Raw genomic sequence first — 27,507 nt, 5'->3', positions numbered from 1 at the left:
CTGGACTCCCTACATCCTGGTCTCCCTACACCCTGGACTCCCTACACCCTGGACTCCCTACACTCCCTACACCCTGGTCTCCCTACACCCTGGACTCCCTACACCCTGGACTCCCTACACCCTGGTCTCCCTACACCCTGGTCTCCCCCTACACCCTGGTCTCCCTACACCCTGGTCTCCCTACACCCTGGACTCCCTACACCCTGGACTCCCTACACCCTGGTCTCCCCCTACACCCTGGACTCCCTACACCCTGGTCTCCCTACACCCTGGACTCCCTACACCCTGGACTCCCTACACCCTGGTCTCCCTACACCCTGGTCTCCCCTCCACCCTGGACTCCCTACACCCTGGTCTCCCCTACACCCTGGTCTCCCTACACCCTGGACTCCCTACACCCTGGACTCCCTACACCCTGGACTCCCTACACCCTGGACTCCCTACACCCTGGACTCCCTACATCCTGGTCTCCCTACACCCTGGACTCCCTACACCCTGGTCTCCCTACACCCTGGTCTCCCTACACCCTGGACTTCCTACACCCTGGACTCCCTACACCCTGGTCTCCCAACACCCTGTACTCCCTACATCCTGGTCTCCCTTTTGTGTTACAAAGAACTGCGCATGCACTGGCCTTTCTCTTTTGATCTTGTGGATTTTCCTCATCATTTACCCCGATATCTTTACTTGAATATCACTTGTCTGTGTTACTTTTCAGCCTTTACACAAGAAAGCCAGAACTAGAGCCCCAGATGATGTCTCAGTGAAGGTAAGTGACCAATATTGTGTTCAGATGAAGTTGATCCTTTTCAAAAGTAAAACTTTATTTGGCTCATCCTTAGATATTTCAAAACCCTGTCTTAAGACAAACAGATCTGATAAAAGTTTCTGCTTATTTCGAAGTCAATTAAAATCACTAAGTCAGCTCATCCTGATATATTTTAAAACCCTATTTCCAATGTAACTGGTCCAGTGGAATTTGTTACATGTATAAACAAGTTTTACTGTAATACTATTCAAAAGCATTAATTTTTCTTTCTTATTTTTCTTTTTTTTTTTCTATTTTTTAAAATTGCAGTCGTCCTACCTATAGACTATAGTCTAGCAGAATGGTGAAATAATTGTGGGATTTTCAGTAAAAGCATGAAACTTGGCATGCAAAGTTTCATGTTTTTACTACAAAACCCACAATTCTACTGATATATGCACCATTCTGCCGGACTACTAAGTCGCATGATATCTTAACCCTGTCAGTGTTTTTCATTTTGTGTGTCTACAGACCCCCAGCGTCAGTGTTTATCAGGAAGTGTTGGACACACTAAGGATCTGTGTACAGGAACTGGAACAGATTTGTACAAACAACTCTGCGGACACAAATAAAGATTGTATTACCTCCAGTACAGACAAGTGCCACAATGCCCTTAAAACAGATGTTGATCAATTCCAAGATGGAGAGAAGTCTAGTGTCAACAACTCTCGGGACACTGTTACATCCAGTGTGGACAAGTGTCGAGAGGGCAGGTCTAGAGTTGACCTATCACCACAGCTTGTTGCACACTTACAGAAGGCACAACACAAAATAACTTCCCTCATAACTGAACATGGCTAGAACTTATAAATTTGCATATGATATATTTAATTATAATATCTTTTAACAACCACATTTGCCTCCGAGTTTGTTTTTTCAGTCACGTTAGCCAACTTCTCATGTGACCTATTGCAATCCAGCTTATATATAGCCCATGTTATATTTTAGACTTGAATTCAAATACCACTTCATTTTAATGAAGCTTATTGGATATAATGAGTGCATCTTTATAACCGATTGTTATTTTTTATGTTAGTCTGAATGTTGAAGATTCCAGCCCTCTTGAAACTGATCTTCGACCTGACAGATTTATCAAGGCAATTCAATGAAATTTCATAGGAATATTAGGTACATGGTACTGACAAAATGATTGCAACACCACTGTCATCAACGGGACTTAAAAGTTGATAGCAATCTTTAGACAAGGTCTTGTGACCAATGTGTGGTAATTTTCAGGACTATACCCCGATGATTCTTTAACAAGAGATCCCAGAGGGATCTTGGCGCCCACCATTGAATGATCTTCATAAGTTCCATGTCAGATTGATCTTTTCTCTACTTTTCCCTTCATTTTACTAATCTGTGCAAATTGAGACATCCCTCCAGTACTTTTCAAACAAGGGAATCCTAGCTATATAAGAAATTTGAGATTTAACAATAATGGCTGTTTGTTTGCCAGGTTGTTTTGAGGACAGACTGGTCCAAAAATGCAATACAAGGGACCAGGGGGAACCTACTTATGAGATTTGAGCAAGATCCATTCAGTACTTTGAGAAATAGAGATAACAAACTTCAATTGTCAAAATCCAAGATGGCGGTCTGTCGGCCATATTGTTTTCCAATTGATCTCGAAATGCAATAAACATAAAGAGGCACCAAGGGGAACCTCCATATGAAATTTGAGAAAGATCCCTTCAGTACTTTCTCAGAAATAGCGATAACAAACTTCAATTGTCAAAATCCAAGATGGCTGCCTGTCGGCCATGTTATTTGTAGATTGGTCTCAAAATGCAATATGCATAACTAGGCACCAAGGGAAACTTACATATGAAATTTGAGAAAGATCCCTTAAATACTTTCTCAGAAATAGTGATAACAAACTTCAATTGTCAAAATCCAAGATGGCTGCCTGTCGGCCATGTTGTTTTCAGATTGATCTCAAATCGCAATATGCATAACTAGGCACCAAGGGAAACTTACATATGAAATTTCAGAAAGATCCATTCAGTACTTTCTCAGAAATAGTGATAACAAACTTCAATTGTCAAAATCCAAGATGGCTGCCTGTCGGCCATGTTGTTTTCAGATTGGTCTCAAATCGCAATATGCATAACCAGGCACCAAGGGAAACCTACATATGAAATTTCAGAAAGATCTCTTCAGTACTTTCTCAGAAATAGCGATAACAAACTTCAATTGTCAAAATCCAAGATGGCTGCATGTCGGCCATGTTGTTTTCTGATTGGTCTCAAATCGCAATATGCATAACTAGGCACCAAGGGGAACCTACATATGAAATTTGAGAAAGATCTCTTCAGTACTTTCTCAGAAATAGCGATAACAAACTTCAATTGTCAAAATCCAAGATGGCTGCCTGTCGGCCATGTTGTTATCCGATTGGTCTCAAATTGCAATATGCATAACTAGGCACCAAGGGGAACCTGCATGTGAAATTTGAGAAAGATCCCTTCAGTACTTTCTCAGAAATAGCGATAACAAACTTCAATTGTCAAAATCCAAGATGGCTGCCTGTCGGCCATGTTGTTATCCGATTGGTCTCAAAACGCAATATGCATAACTAGGCACCAAGAGGAACCTTCATATGAAATTTGAGAAAGATCCCTTCAGTACTTTCTCAGAAATAGCGATAACAAACTTCAATTGTCAAAATCCAAGATGGCTGCCTGTCGGCCATGTTGTTTTCCGATTAGTCTCAAAACGCAATATGCATAACTAGGCACCAAGGGGAACCTACATATGAAATTTGAGAAAGATCCCTTCAGTACTTTCTCAGAAATACCGATAACAAGAATTGTTTACGGACGGAGGGACGGACGGACGGACGGACGGACGGAGGGACGGACGGACCACGGACCACGGACGCAGGGCGATTTGAATAGCCCACCATCTGATGATGGTGGGCTAAAAAGAAATATCCTTGACCCAAATTCAAGGTCTTACAGTGAATTTTGTTGTTTCTCAAATAACTGATCACCTGAGCAGAACAGACTCATAATTTCACTTATTAGCTTATATTGACTTAAATTTTTTTAAAGTCTGAAGTAACTTCTTTGATTAAATGAGAAGGCAAATTAACCTCACTGGCTCAGGGCCTACTTGTTCAAATGGGATTAGGGTTAATCACAGTTTTAAAAACAACAATTTTGAAATCCTAATGAAAACATTACCGGTACAACTAACTTTGACAAAATTTTATGAAACTGACACTCCTCAGCCTCTTCCTACCTGTTTATCTTAAGAAATAAACACACTGGTTTTGAAGTGAAGGAGAAATGAGGTTTTCACCAATTAAGTGATAAAGCTAATCTCCTTTTGAACAACTGGGCCCAGGTACACATACTATGTTAAAGGACAATCTTAATAATTCATCAATATCATTTCAACATTCTTCATGATTTGATTTTATTTGCAGTTCAACAGATTTCAACTCTCTTTAAAACATTAACAAATATTTCTATATTAGCATTAACAAAGTTTTCATGCAATACATCTTATATGTAAACACATACATACATTGTATGTAAGGCATTTACACCTTTTAATTGGGCAAATCTATCTGTGCCGACCTTTAATATAAAGTTCATAGGTATCACAGGTAAAAATGCTTTGTCTCTATTAAAATCAAGAGGACTAAGAGTTTAAATGACACCAAACATGTGACACTCACCTGGTCCTTAATGATAAGCTGTGGATCTATCATTACAATTAAAATCTGGCTAACATTCATAAAAATGATATCTTCTGTATCAACACCAAACTTACATACATCACTTCCCACACTGAACATTCATACATCAGCTACTCTCTGGTATCATTGATTTACATCCACACTGAAGGCAATAAGCCAACGATATCAGCCTCTGGTGTCATGTGTTCTAATATACAAATGCCATGATTTGGGTACACGTGAAAATAAAAATTAGGATTTAATGTAAAAATACCTACAATACCCTATTTTGTAATGATAAAATCTGATACTGGTACAAGACAATGAAACCTTGCAGAAAATTAAAAAATAGATTAACATGATATCATGTTTGCATTAATTATGCATTCTTTCTAATTGCCATATTCATAATAAAAAATTCTTTTATGAACACAATTATGGAATAACAGATAAAACAAAATCTGACTACAATTTAAACTTGATCTGTATAAATAACATGGCTTCAAGACTGTCTACAATACAACAGTACAATTCCACTAAAACAAGTATTCAACCATAAATGATATGGAATGGATAACATTACATAAACAGGATATCAAACAGAACAAAACTTCCAATATAACCGGTACAAGTTACAAATCTGCATATATAAAAATATGTTTGGCTTTATAAAGATATATCCGTATCATAAAAGTTGCTTTCTACTACAATGTAGTTCTTGTTTATTCAACTGAGTAAGTAAAAGGGCAAGATAACGCTATATCTGGTTAGCTGAGCACAAAGAATGTCTTGATTTACTGCTGTCTGATTATCACATACCCTGGGTATGGGAGTTATGGTAGAGTTACTCCCCCTTTTGTCATTCTCCTTCGTAAAGTTGTCACACTCCCTTGTATTTCCAAGGGATCTTCTCCATGGTCTCGTCACCAAATACCCACAATGCTGCTCCCTTGTCCTTTTTAGAGGTCCTTTAAAAGACAAGGACAGATGAGGTAATAAACAGTACTAAAACCCTTAACTGTAGAAAATATCACCCTAACCCTTTAATATGTACCCAGCATATGAAAACAATTAAACTACGTACTGTAGCTACAATGTACCATTTATGTCAGCCAGTCGACCAGTACTGACAAGATAGGAAGCACCAGAAGAGAAGTTGATCAATTCAGAATACTGTATCATTCATATAAAAACATGTAATATAGATTCTCATGTTTGAATAAAATTACCCATTTTCTTACCTGCATTATATGCACTATTTTGAAAAGACACGGATAATCAAATTGCAGAAAAAATGTGATGTAGCAATTGAGAGGAGTGTATGCTTCAGCTTGTGCATACAATGATTTTACTATGTGATTGATGACCCGGTAAATGTTTCCTCTTTACAATCAGAACAACTAAATGGCTTCACAAGTCTTTAAAGCTGTTAATTGAGGCCTAGCTACTGCAAATTGTACCACATTGTCAAATGGTGGCATATACACTGTATTCATAGTTCTGTAAGTCCAACATGAGTTTGGTTCATAAAGAAGTACCCGGTAATATACTATATATATTATTGCTATCTGACTTGTTTCAATTTTCTTTATCATGTTACTAAAGGCAAATGTACATACAGAGATTATGCAATTACAAGAGGCCCATAAGGCATGTATCACTCACCTAGATATTTCACTTATTATGGAAAAGCACTCTCAAGTTATACATACAGATACTTTTCTCATTTCGGGATCTGCCTCTCAGTACCATGTATTTTTGATGACTTTTTCCATTTAACTAAATTTAGTGTTCTGGTTCCAAATAAGATTAAAGGCAAACTAGAATACTGAGAAGTCAGCAAGGGTCCATCATGGCTATTCCCTACCATTACCAAGAAGCAATCTACCCATATTGCTAAGGTTTCTTTCCATCTCCATATACAATGTACATATACCAGTATAATACTCATTTGTAAAGTTTGATTGCTTTGATCAAATCCAGACCATTGTCAGATATCAGATATGTCCTTGACCTTCCAAAACATATGGCCTTGAAATCTGACCCAATGACCTTGAACTTTTATCAGTTGATATCGTCTTTAATCCCACACAACTTTTCTTCATACTGTCATTTTCACCAATGAAATAAGAAATTTTGACCTCGGACCTAGTAAACTTGAAACAAGAAAATTTAACCTTTAGATCCAGTAAACTTAAGACTTTTAACATGGGCATAAATTTATTGATGTATCATTACTATCACTTTTGCTTCATAATATCCTAGCAAATATTCTTCAGAGAAAAATACTACATCTGACCTTAATCTTGACCTCTGACCCAGTGATCTTCACCTTTGGTAAGTTGATTTGATGCTTAATTCTAACCAACTTTGTTTCATAATGTCTTAAAAAAAATTTAACCAGTGAAAAGATACAAAATTTGACTCTGAGCATGGCTTGTGACCTTGACTTCTGGTCAGATAAATTGTTTATTTCCTATCCAAATTGATTCCCCTTCACTTAAGTATAATTAAGACCTGATATAGATCAAATCCCTTCATTTCTACAGAAGAAGAATTTTAAAGAGAATTTTTCTATATTTCCCATTTCGGTCCTGGAAATTGTGATTTCCCTATATAAACTATAGGAAACTTTACCCCCTCCCCAGGGGCAAACAGAAGATCTCAGGTTAATAAAATTCAAAACTTTTATAAAGCACCTCAAGACCCTTAGATTACCTAAATTTCATTAAAATTGGTTCACAAATTTCTGAGGTAAAAAATGTAAATTGTTTAGGGATGGACTAATCATAATGACCGACAAAAGGCGATTGGAAAAGGTCACATGAGACCATATAAAATATTTATACAAATATACTAGTTGTTAGATATGATGTTAGACACTAAATAATTATAGCCTTTTGATAAAGTTGATTAATGGTTTTATTAACCAGGGCAAAAAACTAAATATTGAGCATGGTATTTTTTCAGGGTAATAAAACCATTTATTAAGACTGTAATAGTTTTATCATAAAATGACTTTTTTATCTTGAATAATGAATGCAAGTAACACTTATACATGTAAGGGTAGAGACTGATTTTGTAGGATTTGTGAATATTTAATTACATCTTTTAAACACCACACAATTTGATTTTGTAGGATTTGTGAATATTTAATTACATCTTTTAAACACCACACAATTTAAAGTAAACTAATACATTAAAATGCATTCAATACACTAATTCTTATGATAATTCAATATCCTCACAAAGTTATTGCTTGCCATATTTCAAAAGCATGCAAAATATTTTACACTGTTGGACAATACCAATGGGCTGAATTCATAATTTATTTATTTTTAGAGACATTCAGTCAACCAGCCTTTTTTTTTGCCTGACAATTCAATATGGCTTTTTATTGGGAAACAATTTTTAATCAGAAAATGTGAAAAAATATGATTTGATAATAATATCCCAGAAACATTCAAACCACCATCAACCTCTACTAGCCAGGTTTCTACTGGCTACCATTAATAAGCTGAAAGTGTAAAGCAGGATTGATAAGAAATACATAGACTAAATGCTATTAAGCTTGTTATCTTTTGTAAGAGCCTCAAAGCCAACAACAGATAGATGTAGATCTGCTCATTACATCTCAAAGTACACCTTTTCATACTTGGATGTTTTATAACTATCATTCTATAATTGGGTGAAAGTTTACACTTAAATGTTTCTCACATATATCTGTTGTACATAGCAATGAAGCAGAGATAGAAGAGGCAGAAAGCCATGAAGCACATGAGATGAGATGAGGTGATATGTAAGTAACGTGGTCATGCACAATCTGAGGGAGATAATTTGGTAATTTCTCAACAGAATACATTCATGCAGGTTCTACGTGAAGCCAGAAGTGATTATATACTTATGCATCCTTGAGCCAAGTTGTTGGTAATAGGTAGGTATAGTGTTCAACCATCCATCACTTTGACAAAGGCCATTCACTCTTCATGACAAGGTCATAATGTACACACTGCATTATGGAAAACTGTATATGAATGTTTTTAGTTGTGACTAAATGGAGAACTGTTTAGTGACTTAAAATGATCTTGGTCGCGTGACTTAAAATGATCTTGGTCGCGATAATCTTGGTCATGACTATATGGAGGGGACTAGAAATGATATTGGTCGTGACTATATGGGGGGGGGGGGGGGGGGGGACTAGAAATTATTTTGGCCATGACTATATGGGGGACTAGATATGATATTGGTCGCGATTATATAGGGACTAGAAATTATCTTGTGATTATATAGGAACTAGAAATGATCTCGGCCGTGATTATATGGAGACTAGAAATGATCTCGTCATGACTAAATGTGGGACTAGAAATGATCTTGGTCAAGGCTTAATGATGGATGGTTGACATTGTAACTAAGGTGCAACATAAAAACTGTGCGATACCTGACTTGTGATCAATAATGATCACACTAATCCCACACCAGCTGATCAAAAAGTCGCAGTGCGACTGAGGAACGGCGACGACCTAATGATGTCGATGATTTGCTGAAAGTAATTAACATTCTGATACAGTAGAGGTTACACACGATACTGCTACCAAGGAGTCACACCCAGTTTACCTGTCAAAACTGGATACAAACAAGAGTCCCATAAGATCTGCACTGCTCTATTTCCAATACTTGAATACTGTCATTAGAAATACTTTTTTGCCTGTCGAAAGTGGTTAATATGTTTTGGATATTGCAAATGGTCAAGAAGCTATTCCAGTAATCTAAATGAATAACATTATCCTCTTACTCACTAACAACATTTCTGTATGTTAACTGCTATTCCAGTGTGGATAGAATAATGACCGCAATAACACCTCCTATCAAGTACCTGCTTCCACAAGATCCAGTCAGTCTAATAAAGGTAGCGTAGTAACAATGACAACTAAAATTTGCCAGGATGACTTATACCACCTGCTCCCCAATTGACCCTGATTTTCACTCGCCCTAAACACTGATTGATCAAGATAAATGGGGTAAAATAGCAGATGAAAATACAAAATGTGTAGTAAGTCCACAACTTCAGTATACATGTGTGCCAACTACATAAGTTTCAAAAAGTTAGAATTAAAAAATGTGTTAAGTGTTTCTGGACAAGATTCTGTCTACAAACATAGGATAGGGGAAAAAAACGCAAAAAAAAAAAACCCCGTTTCCTCGGTGTATGACGACTATGTCAGTGAAGCTTTGAAAAGTTTGGGTGAAAACTATAGTTTTCTGGACAAACTGTCTATAAAAACAGGAAAAGAGACAAAACTGTCATAAAAGCTAGGTTCCTTCTCCCTCACTATAGTCAGTGTTCTGCTGATCAGCATTATATAGACCATCACAAATATTCCCCAAGTATATATCTAGATATAGCACATTACAAGTTGTCTGCAAGTACAGAGCATTACAAGTACATTTAGTTGAATCTAAATATAGATTAGAAGAACCTTAATATAGAAGCATCACAAGTAGTACCTTTATATAGAAAAAATAATAAGTAGAACTTTCATATTATATAACGTCACAAGTAGAACCTAAATATAGAACATCACAATTTGTACCTAAATATATACATTGTATAATAGAACATCAGAAGTAGTACCTAAATATCAAACATATATATATATATATATAGAGCAATTCCAATTGTACCTCGATCTAAAACATCACAATTTAGTTTTACATATAGAAACTCAGAACAGTACCTTAGTATTGCATACAGAATGTCACAAATAGTACCCAAACAGTTAACATTGTTAGTAGGAGGGGACCAGCTGGGTTTAAAAAGTAGAAAAACAGGTTTTATGTGTTAACTTCTAGTCTTCAACATATCAGATTAGAAATTCATTACCTTTATCCTTAAACAATTTTGTGGTAATGATCTCAAACGTATAAAAACTAAATAACTGCATGATGTTAGTTCATAAACCATGCCAAATGAAACCCTTTTTACCAGACCCAATCGGCCACTTCCAGTCTCTCAAACACAACAATTACAGTATAGCTGTCTCTCAAACACAACAATTACAGTATAGCTATCTTCACTACATTGTCCCTGGAGACGCAAAAGATTATATCTTGTGTTTAGAGACTTCACACATCTTTTTGGATAAAAATGTCAAAAGAAATATTTATTTTAGGAAAGTTACCATAGCCAAAGCAGATGTATCACACCGTTCAACTTAAAACTGTTGAGTTTTAGCTGGCATGGCTCTCTACAGTTAACGTGTTGGGATAAAGTTGACTGTCAAGTTGTCAATACGGCTAAAGTAAAGCTAAGTATCAAATTGTGTCAATGTTGGTCCTCAGTACAACTAAGCACAAACTGTTGAGTCATTCTGGTAAGTACAAACTTAAAGCCAAGAAATATTCTACAAGGTAAAATATTCATAGGTGGTTATTTTCACGGGGATGATATCTTTGCCAATCTGCAGGCTATTGATGTGATCGCGATATTTTGATAGATTAAGACTGTCATCATATCATTTGTCATTACTGGGATCAGTTTATCTGTGGATAAATGTTTGCAAGCAACAAAAAAAGTAAAGCAGTAAAGATATCCTCTTGTTGCCAAAACATGAAATTTTCACGGGTTTAAATCTAATTGTTCTGTTCTATATGAAAATCCTGAACATTTTGACCCAGGAAAATAACCCGCTGTAAGGTACACCATTATAATTACAGAATAAAATTTAAATATCTATACATGTTAATATAACAGAAGCATATATATCAGATATATAAATCTACACTGTAGGAGTTTTATGTACAGTTCTTTATACAAACTAAGACTTGGTATTTACCAGATAGAGTATGTGACATTTACAAGATAGATCTTGAAATAACAAGTTTTTATCTTACCAGTATCATTGCTAAGCATGAATCGAACTGATGTCTAATGAAATTCTAAAAACATATGTAAACTCTTATTACTCAGAATATGGCAATGGTTTGGACTTATCACATGTAGCAGAGGATTGTTACCTATCTTACAAACTTAAGAGATTGCTATCTTTCTGGAACACTATCATGGGCAGTGTCCATATTGGTCACAATTTGAGAATTGGGAATTGATAATAAAGGTTCTCCATTGTAAAGATTAAAGGATGATTATAGTAAATATATCCCTTTAGAGAGGCCAAAGTATATTTCTAATTAGATATTAGATTGTGTATCAAGACAAACGATATCACACTGTGGATGTGTTAGATATGAGAGCCCCGCTAAAAACACAGAAAACAGTGATGGGGAGTGATATAACATATTACATCTGTATTTCATCACCACAAATAAACCAACAAATCAACAGAATTAAAAAAAGTACAAAAATTACATAAAACGATAAGCTATATACTAACATGTAGTTCTGACAGTGATCCATACAACACAATGTAACAATACTTACTTGCCAATGAGTCGTTTACGCTCTGAACGATATGTGTACGCTCCGTCATCCTGATCCATCATGTCTTCCAGCTGAGCCTGGTCATTAGAGTCAATTGGCGCAATGGAGATGTCACGCACTGCTCGGAACTGACCACAGTTATTCAAGTGCTCGTTCTCCAGACGGAAAAAGTTCCACACAAAACGTCTGAATATAGTACAAGCAAAATTACAAAATATACTTTCAGAACTTAATAAGAATACTATCAACATTATCCTGAAAACCCAAGATTGTATACAAATCCAGTAGATTAATAATCATGTATCTGACTTCCCGGTTTTATGGTAATGCATCCATGTTGAACAAAAGTTTGGTACAAATAAACATGTAGTTAAGCACTTCCAGAAACAAGAGATCCCAGAGGGATCTTGGCGCCCACCATTGAATGATCTTTATAGGTTCCATGTCAGATTGATCTTTTCTCTACTTTTCCCTTCCTTTAAGTCTTACTAATCTGTGTATTTTCATAAACAGCCCTCTATAGCTAGTACATTTCAAACAAGGGGAACCTATATATAAAATTTAAGATTTAGCGATAATGACTGTCTGTCGGCCATGTTGTTTTCGGATTGGTCCCAATATGCATAACTAGGCACCGAGGGAAACCTACATATGAAATTTGAGAAAGATACCTTCAGTACTTTCTGAGAAATAGCGATAACAATCTTCAATTGTCAATATCCAAGATGGCTGCCTGTCGGCCATGTTGTTTTCCGATTGGTCTCAAAATGCAATATGCATAACTAGGCAACCAAGAGAAACCTACATATGAAATTTGAGAAAGATACCTTCAGTACTTTCTGAGAAATAGCGATAACAAACTTCAATTGTCAATATCCAAGATGGCTGCCTGTCGGCCATGTTGTTTTTCCGATTGGTCTCAAAATGCAATATGCATAACTAGGCAACCAAGAGAAACCTACATATGAAATTTGAGAAAGATCCCTTCAGTGCTTTCTGAGAAATAGCGATAACAAACTTCAATTGCCAAAATCCAAGATGGCTGCCTGTCGGCCATGTTGTTTTCCGATTGGTCTCAAAATGCAATATGCATAACTAGGCAACCAAGAGAAACCTACATATGAAATTTGAGAAAGATCCCTTCAGTGCTTTCTGAGAAATAGCGATAACAAACTTCAATTGTCAAAATCCAAGATGGCTGTCAGTCGGCCATGTTGTTTTCCGATTGGTCCCAAAATGCAATATGCATAACAAGGCACCAAGGGGAACCTACATATGAAATTTGAGAAAGATCCCTTCAGTACTTTCTGAGACATAGCGATAACAAACTTCAATTGTCAATATCCAAGATGGCTGCCTGTCAGTCATGTTGTTTTCCGATTGGTCTCAAAATGCAATATGCATAACTAGGCACCAAGGGGAACCTACATATGAAATTTGAGAAAGATCCCTTCAGTACTTTCTGAGAAATAGCGATAACAAACTTCAATTGTCAAAATCCAAGATGGCTGCCTGTCGGCCATGTTGTTTTCCGATTGGTCTCAAAATGCAATATGCATAACAAGGCACCAAGGGGAACCTACATATGAAATTTGAGAAAGATCCCTTCAGTACTTTCTGAGAAATAGCAATAACAAACTTCAATTGTCAAAATCCAAGATGGCTGCCTGTCGGCCATGTTGTTTTCCGATTGGTCTCAAAATGCAATATGCATAACTAGGCACCAAGGGAAACCTACATATGAAATTTGAGAAAGATCCCTTCAGTACTTTTTGAGAAATAGCGATAACAAACTTCAATTGCCAAAATCCAAGATGGCTGCCTGTCGGCCATGTTGTTTTCCGATTGGTCTCAAAATGCAATATGCATAACTAGGCACCAAGGGGAACCTACATATGAAATTTGAGAAAGATCCCTTCAGTACTTTCTGAAGATTAGCGATAACAAGAATTGTTTACGGAGGGACGGACGGAGGGACGGACGGAGGGACGGACGGACGGACGGACGGACGACGGACCACGGACGCAGGGCGATTTGAATAGCCCACCATCTGATGATGGTGGGCTAAAAACTTGTGAACAATGACACATATGTATAGCCCAAGGTGAATTTATAAATCCACCTGTTCTTCAAATAGATGAGCTTATATTTAAAACACACAGTAGCTGATTCAGTTTTGACACTTCTGAGGGTCTCATTTGTGTTAGTACACCTGCTCAATCTACATGATCATCACAAATTTATTTTCCTAGGTCAAGAATAAATGTATAGAATTAATTAATATTTTTCCTTAGTATGCTTAGTGATTTGCATGGTGACCTCGAGCTCACATTTCTTTACTTACCTAAACACTTCTAAAGATGCCAGCAGTGTTTTGAGGGCCTCCCCTGGGAAGTAGCCTCCTTCTCCTATTGACACAGTTAATGTCCAGGCAAACCTCAGCACAAAGTCTTCCACCATTGCAAAATAATAGTATGCCTGAAACAATGTCATAGCGAGAATAACTTCTCAAAATCACAGTAACCTACAAACTAAATGTGTAATGAACACTGTGTATACATCTTTATAGTGTAACATCTGTATAACCTTAAAACATTACAGTGTAATGACCAAGTGTATACATCTTTATAGTGTAATATCTGTATAACCTTAAAACACTAGTGTAATGACCAAGTGTATACATCTTTATAGTGTAATATCTGTATAACCTTAAAACATTACAGTGTAATGACCAAGTGTATACATCTTTATAGTGTAATATCTGTATAACCTTAAAACACTAGTGTAATGACCAAGTGTATACATCTTTATAGTGTAATATCTGTATAACCTTAAAACATTACAGTGTAATGACCACTGTGTATACATCTGTAGAGTGTAATATCTGTATAACCTGTGTATACATCTGTACAGTGTAATATCTGTATACCCTTAAATCATTACAGTGTAATGACCACTGTGTACACATCTTTATAGTGTAATATCTGTATAACCTTAAAACATTACAGTGTAATGACCACTGTGTATACATCTGTAGAGTGTAATATCTGTATAACCTGTGTACACATCTTTATAGTGTAATATCTGTATACCCTTAAATCATAACAGTGTAATGACCACTGTGTATACATCTTTATAGTGTAATATCTGTATAACCTGAACACATTATAGTGTATTGACCACTGTGTATACATCTTTATAGTGTAATATCTGTATAACCTGAACACATTATAGTATATTGACCACTGTGTATACATCTTTATAGTGTAATATCTGTATAACCTGAACACATTATAGTGTATTGACCACTGTATACAGTACAAAGTAATATATTTTGCTATACCACCTGTAAACTCTTACTCGTTACAATCTGTACAAGCAGTTACCTTGTAGGCGTATACAATCTCCTCACGAAGGAATGCGTTCTCCCCAGCACTCCTGTCCAGCAGACCCCAGTCCATCTTTATGTCCCAGGTCAGTGTATAACAGGTGCTGATGACAGACGCTGCAATCCACAGGTAAAAAAATACGTTGGCCTGACGCTGTTCCTCTCCATACAGTTCTGTATAAACAGTGTAATCAGTAAAATGTCCTTAAAAATGAGATAAGTACAGTGTAAATGGTAACACATATAGACTCTTTAACAATAAGTTTTAGTCAAGACCAGATTGAGAACCATTTTATAGACACTACTGAATTTGTGTGTTACTGAGTTATGTCCCTTTAACAGGTACCATTAGTATAAAAGCATTCAAAGATTTATCCAAGGCTGGATTACTTCAAATTATATAATGTACATACTAGTATTGAAGAAAGGAGGATAGGGGAAGCAAATAAGGCTAAATCATGATTTTTTTTACACTATGGTTTCCTTGTGCACAGAACCAAAACATAGAGAAATGAAAGATTAACATAGCTCATTCAACCCCCTGAATTATCAGCCAGATAAGTTTAGTTAGAATGGCATCGAACACTGTATTCCTGATTGATATTCCCCATTGGATTGTAGGTCAAGAAAACCTTAAACTTTGACTTGGTGATGACCTTGACACTTTTTCAATGATTCATGTACTTCCAATCAAGTTTCTTTTTTCAGGACAAAATCTTTTATAGAAATATAAAAATTGACCATGATTTTTCACTCAATGACCATGACTTTTACTCAGTTGAAATTCTAGATTCAATCCTAAAAACTTAACATCATTATGTCATAACAAAAAAATATTGCAGTTGAAAATAAACAAAATTTGCTGTCGCCTTTGACCTTATGATCTTCAGTTTTCGATGACTTTCAGTTTGACTGTAACAAAGTTTGCTTTTTATGTCATCACAAAATGTTTACCTGACAGCCCAGCAAAAATATACAAAAATTGACCTTCTCATTTCATTTGATGACCTTTGACCAAATAAGTCAGTTGACTTCCTGTTTGATTCTTACCAACTTAGCTTAATAATGACGTTACAAAATGTTAACCAGAATTTAAGTTCAAATTCAGCGAGGGGTCAAATATCATATATGGGTCATATAGCCCATGTCACACGCTATACACTAAAGCATCCTAAGAAACGTTGGTCATGTGTAGTTCTTGTGCATGTTTACTTCAACACTGGTTTTAACCAACCACAGCATCAACAACTCTAATAGTGGATCAATCAAGCATGAAATATTGTCAGATTCAGCCTCTTTAGATACTTAAGTTATGAAAGTTTGGTTGATATACCACTTGTAATAAATACTGACTAATAGATACTAATTAAGTGCTATAGATTTTTTTAAATTTACCAATTTGCACTTTGTACAATGTTGAAAAAATTGTTGAGAAGAATGTTGTAGAGTATTTCCCAGCATTCACTAAGTGAGGGAAGGCAAGCTTGGTATCCCGATAACGACGGAGACACTGGGCAAATCGGAACCAGGCAGGAAGACAGCTGACAACAGCACGGATTCCATACTTATTCATAGTGCACACTCCAGGAGCTGGAATTATAGGGATCAGATATGTTTGAAGTTAAGAAAATATGTAGTGTTTTATGCGTAACAAGAGAATTATAGGGATCAGATATGTGTGTAAATTCAGAAAATATGTAGTGTTTTATGCGTAACAAGAGAATTATAGGGATCAGATATGTGTGTAAATTCAGAAAATATGTAGTGTTTTATGCGTAACAAGAGAATCATAGGGATCAGATATGTGTGTAAATTCAGAAAATATGTAGTGTTTTATGTGTAACAAGAGAATTATAGGGATCAGATATGTGTGTAAATTCAGAAAATATGTAGTGTTTTATGCGTAACAAGAGAATTATAGGGATCAGATATGTGTGTAAATTCAGAAAATATGTAGTGTTTTATGTGTAACAAGAGAATTATAGGGATCAGATATGTGTGTAAATTCAGAAAATATGTAGTGTTTTATGTGTAACAAGAGAATTATAGGGATCAGATATGTGTGTAAATTCAGAAAATATGTAGTGTTTTATGTGTAACAAGAGAATTATAGGGATCAGATATGTGTGTAAATTCAGAAAATATGTAGTGTTTTATGTGTAACAAGAGAATTATAGGGATCAGATATGTGTGTAAATTCAGAAAATATGTAGTGTTTTATGTGTAACAAGAGAATTATAGGGATCAGATATGTGTGTAAATTCAGAAAATATGTAGTGTTTTATGTGTAACAAGAGAACAGAGCAGTTTGGACATAATAGGATACTTACATTTATTGTAGAGCCAGTCCACTTCAAAGGCATAAAAACAAATGAGGAATTCAAAGTCAAGTAGAACTGTGGCTAAGCTGTTAAGCTGATCAGCCAGCCAGAAGTCAGCAAATCCTACTTTGTAAAACGGTGCAAGAAAAATCCGCTTCTGTGAATAAAGATGGATCAGGGTGAAAATCTACACTTTACACACTGTCAGGGAATTTCTAATGGTAAGCACTTTTAGGAAAAGTTGAAATCAGTTATGAACATTGTATGTCATAAAATAGGACTATGGATGTGGCTTTATTTTAGCACACTTGTTATCTACTGTTTGCCATAAGTAAACTCACTAATATATTATGTGACAGGTAATAAAACACATCCCTCCAAACGGACCATTTTCAAAGTTTTCTTTAAATACAACAAGAGTTTTATTTTTCGAAAGCATTTTTATAATTACATATAATTATGTATTGTCTTGTTTAAACATTTCAAAAAGGTTATTATTTTTATATAGTTTACTTGCCTATCAACTCTCCAATTTTGATGTTAAAGTTGTTTGTGTAAATATTTGCTAATAATTGCAAAGGTCTACATGATATTGATAATTCTTTTTCTAATCAGCCAATTTAAAATGAAATACAATCCAGATTTGCTAACATGGGAGTATCTATGATAGCGTATAAAAACAAGAGGCCCATGGGGCCTGTATCGCTCACCTGGTTGGATTTGACCAAATGCCAAAATAATGTTCATGTTCAATTCGTTTTGTTTGTCAACCTCAAACAATGCTATATATGGATATAGTGTGGGGATCCCAACTGCTTTAAAGAAATAATGAAGTCCAGACTCTCTAAGTTTCAACATGCTTTGATAACTTTATGACTAGTAGCGATTTAAAGGAATTACCATTATTTCCCTTATGGGGCCCCACCCCTTTGGTCCCTTGGGGGTCAAAGTCATCATTAATGCAAAATCTGTTTTGCTTTCTCCAATGATGTTTCTGATCAAATTGGGTTCAAATCCATTCTTAACTTAATGACTAGTAGCCATTTAAAGGAATTATCTCTATTTCCCCTATTGGGCCCCATCCTTTGCCCCCTTGGGGGTCAAAGTCATCATTAATGCAAAATCTGTTTCGCTTTCCCCAAGGATGTTTCTGACCAAATTGGGTTCAAATCCGTTTATAACTTTATGACTAGTAGTAATTTAAAGGAATTATCTCTATTTCCCCTATTGGGCCCCACCCCTTTGCCCCCTTGGGGATCAGAGTCATCATTAATGCAAAATCTATTTCGCTTTCTCCAAGGATGTTTCTGACCAAATTTGGATCAAATCCATTCATAACTTTATGACTAGCAGCGTCTTAAAGGCATTACCTCTATTTCCCCTATTGGGCCATGCCCCTTTGGCCCCTTGGGGGTCAGAGTCACCATTTATGCAAAATCTGTTCCCCTTCTCCCAAGAATGTTTCTGACCAAATTGGGATCAAATCCATTCATAACTTTATGACTAGTAGTTATTTAAAAGCATTACCTCTATTTCCCCTATTGGCCCCGCCCCTTTGGCCTCTTGGGGGTCAGAGTCACCATTTATGCAAAATCTGTTCCCCTTCCCCCAAGGATGTTTCTGACCAAATTTGGTTCAAATCCATTCATAACTTTATGACTAGTAGCGATTTAAAGGAATTGCCTCAATTTCCCCTATTGGGCCCTGTCTCTCCGGCCCCTTGGGGGTTAGAGTCACCATTTATGCAAAATCTGATCCCTTTCCGCCAAGGATGTTTCTGACCAAATTTGGTCAAAATCAATTCGGTCCAGTTGAGCTAATAAATGTGATAACTATTCATTAGTTTATTATATACCATAGGAGTTGAATGCCTGTATATTTCTCATAACATCTTTAAGTCGTTATACATTAAGGTTTACACAAAACTTTGCGAACCTTGGGGAATGTCACTTACCAAAACAGTGAGAAGCCACATACGTGAACTTTTATGGAGGATTGGTAAAGGATTGATGAGGAAGATCAACACAAATACAGCTAAGGACAGCGGAAACACAAACGCTGGAATGTGGAGTGTATCACTGAAGAAATAACACAGCAAACTGATAGCCCACAGTACCGCCAGGGAGGACGCCAGCTGTAAGGAAGTAAACAATTCTGTACACCACACTGAACGATTCTGTAATCACACCAACTAAAGGTAGTAAATGATTCATTACATTACATCATCTACAAATTGAATGTACAAAGTTTGTATCAAGGTTTCTCAAGGGAACAGTTGATCAAGTATGTCATAGAGACTAACAGTAGCAAAATAATATTACAAATTTTATATTGTATCTTTAACGAAAGAGTCTGCCGAAACATTAAAAGTCTTATTTTCAATTTTTACCTCTAACAGTTGTTGATGAGAAAGATGATGTCGGGGGTCAATCTCGAAGATAAGAACGTGATTGACCCCTGATGACCTCCAGCCGTAAGTGTTGATTCCCAGCAGGAAAATCATCTGTATAATAAGGAACATCCCGCGATACATCCTCAGGGCTGGCTCCCACTTCCCAGAGTGGCCAGAGAAAACAGCTGCCATATACATAATATGAAGATTTTACATCATATGTGTGCAGGATTGTCTGATTGAAATTTAGCTGTTTGCTATGGTATTGAACAAATAAATATTCATATCAATAAAAAGAGACCCTTAGAGCCTGCATGATTTACTTTGATATTTCAGCAGCCATCCTACTAGTATACAATGTAGTAATATAACAGTACAAGTATTCATTTAATACAACATTTGAGTTCCTCCTCCACTCATCTGTTCAGAACAAGAAGGATTTTATCAATTTAACTCTATTTTGATATTATTTCCATTTGTCACTGTCCCTCAAACATTATACAACATTAATTCTTTTTTAGCCAATCTACAAATGCTCCAGTTATACATTTGGTCGGCCTACTCATACAGAAGAAGAAGAAACTAGACCATCCATTCATTTAACACGACATTTCCATCAACCTTTATTACTCCAGACCACATGATCAAAATCCATTCAGCCAATCTGAACAAGTAGCATTTGGTTAATGGATAGACAGATACTAATCTCACCAGTCCTTCAGTCCAGAAAAAATGAAGGTTTAACAATTTACTGTACAATATTCTGATGCTAAGGACTAAACCTATTTTTTAATGATAATAAACAAATGGACAACAGTCATCACTGACCACAAAATTACCTGCGAGTACCAGGACGATAGTCATCACTGACCACAAACTTACCGGTCAGTACTAGGATAGCCATCACTGACCACAAACTTACCAGTCAATACCAGGACGATAGTCATCGCTGACCACAAACTTACCAGTCAGTACTAGGATGACAGTCATCAATGACCACAAACTTACCGGTCAGTACTAGGATGACAGTCATCAATGACCACAAACTTAGCGGTCAGTACTAGGATGACAGTCATCAATGACCACAAACTTACCGGTCAGTACCAGGACAAATCATCACTGACCACAAACTTACCAGTCAGTACTAGGACGACAGTCATCACTGACCACAAACTTATCGGTCAGTACTAGGATAGCCATCACTGACCACAAACTTACAGGTCAGTACTAGGATAGCCATCACTGACCACAAACTTACCAGTCAGTACTAGGACGACAGTCATCACTGACCACAAACTTACCGGTCAGTACCAGGACAAGTCATCACTGACCACAAACTTACCAGTCAGTACTAGGACGACAGTCATCACTGACCACAAACTTACCGGTCAGTACCAGGACAAGTCATCACTGACCACAAACTTACCAGTCAATACCAGGACGATAGTCATCGCTAACTACAAACTTACCAGTCAGTACTAGGACGACAGTCATCACTGACCACAAACTTACAGGTCAGTACTAGGATGACAGTCATCAATGACCACAAACTTACCGGTCAGTACTAGGATGACAGTCATCAATGACCACAAACTTACCGGTCAGTACCAGGACAAGTCATCACTGACCGCAAACTTACCAGTCAATACCAGGACGATAGTCATCGCTGACTACAAACTTACCAGTCAGTACTAGGACGACAGTCATCACTGACCACAAACTTACAGGTCAGTACTAGGATAGCCATCACTGACCACAAACTTACCAGTCAATACCAGGACGATAGTCATCGCTGACTACAAACTTACCGGTCAGTACCAGGACGACAGTCATCACTGACCCCAAACTTACCGGTCAGTACTAGGATGACAGTCATCACTGACCACAAACTTACCGGTCAGTACCAGGACGACAGTCATCACAGACCACAAACTTACCAGTCAGTACTAGGAAGACAGTCATCACTGACCACAAACTTACCGGTCAGTACCAGGACGACAGTCATCACTGACCACAAACTTATCAGTCAGTACTAGGAAGACAGTCATCACTGCATGACCACAAACTTTTAAGTCTGTACCTGGACGGCCATTGTTGCTGACAACAAACTTACCTGTTAGCACCAGGACGACTGTCATCACTGAGAACCATCCAAAAAACAGCCCCACTCTGAAGGTTGTCCAAGGTGATTGCTGCAACAAAATAGCAGATCTTATAATTAACTTCTAAATAACAACTGAAGAAATCTAAGTAACACCAATGCTTACACTTTGTTTAACTTATACCAGAGCCTGTCTGACAGGAATCTAAAAGTCAGATGTAGAGGATATCTATAAAATGTGTATCCCCTGTCAAATAAGATTTCTGAAAACTCCGGAAATGAAAGCATTATTGGAATAAACCTTTAGTGTAAATCATTATAATGTAAACCCATTTAAGCCATATTGATACTTAACCTATGTATTCAATGATGAAAATTAGTCCACAAACAAAGACACCACCAAAACAATGTCAAGGTATAATAATTTTTCTATTTATAGAATACTGATTTTCAGTGTCAAATGCTGAAACATGAACCATTCTGCTAACTTTTATGTATGATGATTCATGAAAATTTGACAGCAAATGAGACAAAATGTATGGATGGCAGTTAATACAGATCAATAAGTGTATGTGTTTCCATAACTTTCAATATTTATAGTAATGATGACATTGAAGTTGGTCTCAAAGGATAAAAACGTATGAATTGTGTTACTTCATACGAAAAACCTTACCACAAATGAATGCACCAGACAGATAAAGTGATGACAATATCACTGGACAGACCAGAAACATCTTGAGTGAATCAACCTAAGATTTATCTGACAGACCAGAAACACCTTGAGTGAAACAACCTAAGATTTAAGCTTCCACACTTGTGTACGTTTTAGACTTACCGTTTCTCCTAAAGGTGGCACCCTCAGCCTCTTCATTGCCTTCTGTCTGTTTCCTCCTTCCAGATCCGATGTCACACTGTTCTGTGAGCACCAAATGTAGACATACAGATTGTGAGTTTACAAAGACTCATGCATAACTCCTGAAATTCTTTGTGATACATCTCCTGTTTTTGAATGTTTTACTCATTTTCAGATTCAGATAGCATCACCCAGAAGTTGATATCCTCATAGGATGACATTATTGTAAATTTGGTTACCAATGACCTGCCTTAGAAGATAATTTTTGTCCATTCATTTAACAATTATACAGGATTTATACAGTCACATATTTTTAACTTAAAATATTATTTTATATTGATAAAATATTAAATAAGAAGTAAATGGTATTGGAATCCTTTTGGTTCACATTCATAATAATATCAATAAACTTGCCCCTGTACCAATACTGTCTGTACAGTTCCCCTATAATAACACTCACCTCTGTCTCTGTGATGAGCGGGTTGACCTCTTTGCCCCTGTACCAATACCTGTCTGTACAATCTCCCTATAATAACACTCACCTCTGTCTCTGTGAAGAGTGGGTCGACCTCCTTGCCGCTGTACCAATACCTTTCTCACCTTTCCCCTATAATACTTACCTGTCTCTGTGATGAGATGGTTGACCTCCTTGCCCCGTATTCATACCTGTCAGTACAGTTCCCCTATAATAACACTCACCTCGGTCTCTGTGATGAGCAGGTTGACCTCTTTGCCCCTGTACCAGTATCTGTCTGTACGGTTCCCCTAAATAACACTCACCTCTGTCTCTGTGATCAGATGGTCGACCTCCTTGTTGGTATAGAAAGGTGCAGCCTCCACGTGAGCTTGTCTCCATTCTGTTCCCCTCTGAGTTGACATCAACTGTTGTAGCAGAGATTTGAAAGCTATTTCCACTAATGACAGGTTACCATTATTTTTGTTGTATGAGAAGTATACTGGTAATTAAATGCCTTACACATACAATACAGAATCAATTTAGAGTCATTGTATAACGAATTGGAAATGTAACTGTTCAAACTTTTACTAGTAATACAGACAAAACGTGAAGACACATTTCGCAGCAAAAAAATAAAATAGACCATAACTTTACAAAGTAGAATGTGAGAGCCAAAAATTCAGTATACAACACTATAATTTCCCACAATACATAAGTATAGTAGGTTTGGTAAAATATATTTGAAGAAGCAATATTTATAAATAAATGCAGGAGGATTGTCTGACCTTGACACTTGTTACCAATTTTCACATGTCACATGTTAACAGCAAAAGCAGAATCTTGACCTTTTCCTCACATCTAGCTCTTTTGAAGTCTGACCTGACCTGTGTGACCTATCTCTCAACTTGACCCTTGAATCATATCCTATCTGGATTGTGTGACCCACCTTGTCATGTTTTTTAAGGATCTTCCTGAAGCCTGTGAAGTTGAGGGTTTGGTAGTTCTGTAGGAGTATAAGTGAGAGGTAGAACTCACTAAAGGCCAGTTTGAGATCATGCAGCTTCCGTGTATGTGCCACACCACTCATCTCCTTGTCTTTGAACAATGTCTTTACGCTGGCACGTCTCTGACGCAGACCCACTGTCGATGGTTTGTGAGCATGCTCATGGAAGGTCTCCATCTCAGCTTTAAGGCTAGCATACTTTCTGTTAGCCTCAGAAATCTTTTCTTCAATAGTGAAAAAATGTACATTTAATTTCAGAGAGCTGTTTTAGTTGAATTAAAGTTGTAACCAAAATTAGAGCACTAAAATATATTCAGCTGCTACTAACATTTTTTTTTGTAATGGGCAAAATACCATCTTACCATAGAAAAAGGTGTTGATTTTAGCTAATTCTTTGTCACAAAACTGGAAAAATCTCTCATCAAATCTGCCCAGAAACCTCTGTATGATAGTCTGGTCAGTAACTGGAAACAAACATAGTATTCTTAACAGGGGTCATATGTAATTTTAAAAATAATTAACACTTACAGACAAAACAATAAATTTTAAATGATTGTATAGCTTAAAGGACTGCTAGAAACCTATCAAAATCCTTGAAGCACTAATAGAATGAAACATATATGAACATTAGTAATCAGACAAATCCTCAGTGAAAATTCGGCATTTTCTACCATATTCAAAATCATAATCATTCTCTAAAGTCATATCAAACATGCGAACACAGTGAACATTATGAACACATTTTGTTTGATGAAAAAAAGGTCTTCACAAAGTTCTATAAAATGTAAATACTGTAAGGAATTTCAACACTTTCAATCATTGTATGAGTATTTAGTTAATTTGGGTATTGTACCTTCGGCGGACGGTGATTGCTCCTGTGCTTCATACAGCATTTCTTTCATAGCCTGTAAACAGGTTCATATGACACATAATATAAAATAAAACATACAAAATAAGCACTGCTTCTTAAAAGAAAAACAAGATTCACTAGAAACCTTTAATTAACTGGTCTTCACCGTTAATTTAAATCATTTAAAGTACGGTAAATATAAGTAGAGAACAGGGTAAAGTAAGAAAAAAATTGTTAAGAGAACAAACTCCTCAGCTTATACATACATGCATACATTATGCAATGCATACTTTATGTAAGTTGAGCTTTAATGATTTAAATCATTGTTTAAATACAAGTCCACACTTCTGTACAGTGTAGTCCTTAGATAACCAAGACTTGGCAAACTTGTAAATCTTTGATACATTATCTTACAGCACAACCTCATTGTCCCTGTGATGGTCTAGTATACTATAATGTTCCACTTTATGGACTTATTATGGAGCGGGATAATAACTGTAACATACTCAAGCATTACCAATTAGTTTACTGTATTTGTCTACTAGTTTTGACCTTATTACAAGGTCTTCACCAGGACAATACATGTATATACATGACATAATTAGTTGATTAATTACCTCATACTGGATGTACTGCTTCCTCCACTCTGGAGTGATGTGTGCTCCCAGATGTTCTGCAAATTTCATTTTGTTATGCTTTCCTTACAGATTCTGAAATATGAATTATTTATAGTGATATTAAGGTTCAATATCAAATATGAATTCTCCAATACCATCTGTAATTTTAGTGATGAAATGGCCTTTTACAATGTATCAAAGTATAATTTTCACCAATGGCAGGACAGGAAATTTGCGAATCTGATCACCTGAGTTTCAACAATACATTACTATACTATCTATGAATTGGTGACAACTTACTACACTGTGTCAAGTGTAAACTTGTTTTTATCATTGAGTTGGTTTAGTAACTAACACTTCTGATCGCAGAGTAAAAGTATTTATATTGACAGTCAACAGGTGCATGTGTAAGAGAGGTGAAAAAATGCATGGCCAGACCAGTGTTCGAACCCGAGACCTCCGAACACTAGCTGGATGCTCTACTGATTAAACTACCTGGTCGCCGATGATTGACCTTGTCCAGTTCTGCTTCACTCTTCCCTCCTTTTTAACCTTTTAAAGTCTTTAAACCTGAAGCCCTAACAACTCACAACGCAGGTTCGGGTATACGGTATATACCCTGTTGTCAAGAATTCATCTCAACTGAAACAAGGTTTGATCACGGGCACTAATGTAAGAGGAGTGGGAAAATGCACTGCCAGACCAGGGTTCAAACCCAGGACCTCTTAACACTAGCCAGATACTCTATCAATTGAGCTACCTGGTCGCCAATAATAGAATGGTCCAGTTCCGCTACACATACATAGTGTACTTGCAGCTCAACTCAGGTTATAGTAGACATACAATAGAGCATTAAATGATTATTTAGAGTTCTGAGGTTCTGTGCAGGATCAATAAAAGTCGTCAACATTAAGATAGAGTTTAAGACAAAAAGTTGATTACGTAAAAGTGGAGAGTATATTTTCCCTTTCACAGCCTAGTGGCATAACATTGTATGTGTGCTTTGATTGAGAGCGTGGTAACTAGTCCGAAGCCCGGCATTCTTTCCTATTACAATTAGGCCTATACTGTATACACTAGCGATCAGAAAATAAAAATTGCCGCTTACCAGTTAGTGTGGAGTTTGTTACTGAGTAGACTAGTGTCTTCTATGCTGTTCTGTAGCCATACAGCTATATGTACATCCTATGTTATACAAACTATATTTACTGCATACTTTCTTCGGGCAAGCAGTTTAATGTAACCACCGTCGAATAAACGAGCTTCCTTTTCAGGCTGATTTTTTATTACATTTATCTGAATTGGATCTTTTTGGAAAAGCCCTGCAGTGCATGACAGTTGATGAAGTTATACACAAGATTGAAGATATATTTGTAGGTCATGCGATGCATTACTTACTATAATAAGGATGGCTGTGAAACCCCCCAGGTATATCGTCAACAGATCCAGTCGATCATTCCGGTCAAATGTGTCTAATGACACACAACAAAGGGTATCTAACCTTTGTTTTCAAGTAAATATTTGCTTCTTCTGGTACTGTATGCGTACTACGTCATCGATTGTGGGAAAGCACCTGAAGTGCGACGTCACAGGG

At 36.6% G+C, this 27,507-nt stretch overlaps 2 protein-coding genes across 5 annotated transcripts in view; one reads left to right on the top strand and one right to left on the bottom strand.

The window, feature by feature from the left end:
* Nucleotides 1-1,663, top strand: part of LOC117320810 (uncharacterized protein C1orf112 homolog) — a 54,546-nt gene extending 52,883 nt beyond the window's left edge. For both annotated transcript variants that reach the window (XM_033875303.1, XM_033875297.1), the window contains exons 24-25: nucleotides 719-769; nucleotides 1,280-1,663. In XM_033875303.1, the coding sequence (XP_033731194.1) occupies nucleotides 719-769; nucleotides 1,280-1,609 (381 nt within the window). In that variant the 3' untranslated portion in view covers nucleotides 1,610-1,663. The remainder of the gene's footprint in view (nucleotides 1-718; nucleotides 770-1,279) is intronic.
* Nucleotides 1,664-4,201: 2,538 nt separating this feature from the next.
* Nucleotides 4,202-27,481, bottom strand: LOC117320785 (xenotropic and polytropic retrovirus receptor 1-like). 3 transcript variants are annotated; one of them, XM_033875285.1, is made up of 17 exons: nucleotides 27,312-27,481; nucleotides 25,914-26,006; nucleotides 25,300-25,351; nucleotides 24,809-24,910; nucleotides 24,390-24,670; nucleotides 23,767-23,868; nucleotides 22,969-23,049; nucleotides 22,146-22,224; nucleotides 20,030-20,217; nucleotides 19,595-19,774; nucleotides 17,650-17,797; nucleotides 16,715-16,909; nucleotides 15,318-15,493; nucleotides 14,276-14,409; nucleotides 11,932-12,117; nucleotides 8,935-9,036; nucleotides 4,202-5,464 (listed from the first exon to the last, which is right to left on the bottom strand). In XM_033875285.1, the coding sequence occupies exons 2-16, from the start codon at nucleotides 25,980-25,982 to the stop codon at nucleotides 8,961-8,963; spliced, it is 2,049 nt and encodes a 682-aa protein (XP_033731176.1). In that variant the 5' UTR covers nucleotides 25,983-26,006; nucleotides 27,312-27,481; the 3' UTR covers nucleotides 4,202-5,464; nucleotides 8,935-8,960. The 3 variants fall into 3 exon arrangements, with proteins under 3 accessions (XP_033731176.1, XP_033731168.1, XP_033731182.1); XM_033875277.1 differs by lacking the exon at nucleotides 8,935-9,036; XM_033875291.1 differs by lacking the exons at nucleotides 8,935-9,036; nucleotides 25,300-25,351; nucleotides 25,914-26,006; nucleotides 27,312-27,481 and having other exon boundaries at nucleotides 24,390-24,665; nucleotides 24,809-24,905.
* Nucleotides 27,482-27,507: the final 26 nt, after the last annotated feature.

The sequence above is a fragment of the Pecten maximus genome, chromosome 2 (genome assembly GCF_902652985.1).
Source record: "Pecten maximus chromosome 2, xPecMax1.1, whole genome shotgun sequence".
Classification (NCBI taxonomy): Eukaryota; Metazoa; Mollusca; class Bivalvia; order Pectinida; family Pectinidae; genus Pecten; species Pecten maximus.
This window is presented reverse-complemented; position numbering and strand designations above follow the sequence as displayed.

Excerpts from the sequence above, each read along its gene's own strand:
- LOC117320785 (XM_033875277.1), bottom strand. The coding sequence starts at position 25,982 with ATGAAATTTGCAGAACATCTGGGAGCACACATCACTCCAGAGTGGAGG. Across the intron at positions 24,671-24,808 it reads AATCAACACCTTTTTCTATG|AAAAGATTTCTGAGGCTAAC; the intron begins GTAAGATGGTAT and ends TCACTATTGAAG. Across the intron at positions 23,869-24,389 it reads TCCTTAAAAAACATGACAAG|TTGATGTCAACTCAGAGGGG; the intron begins GTGGGTCACACA and ends CTGCTACAACAG.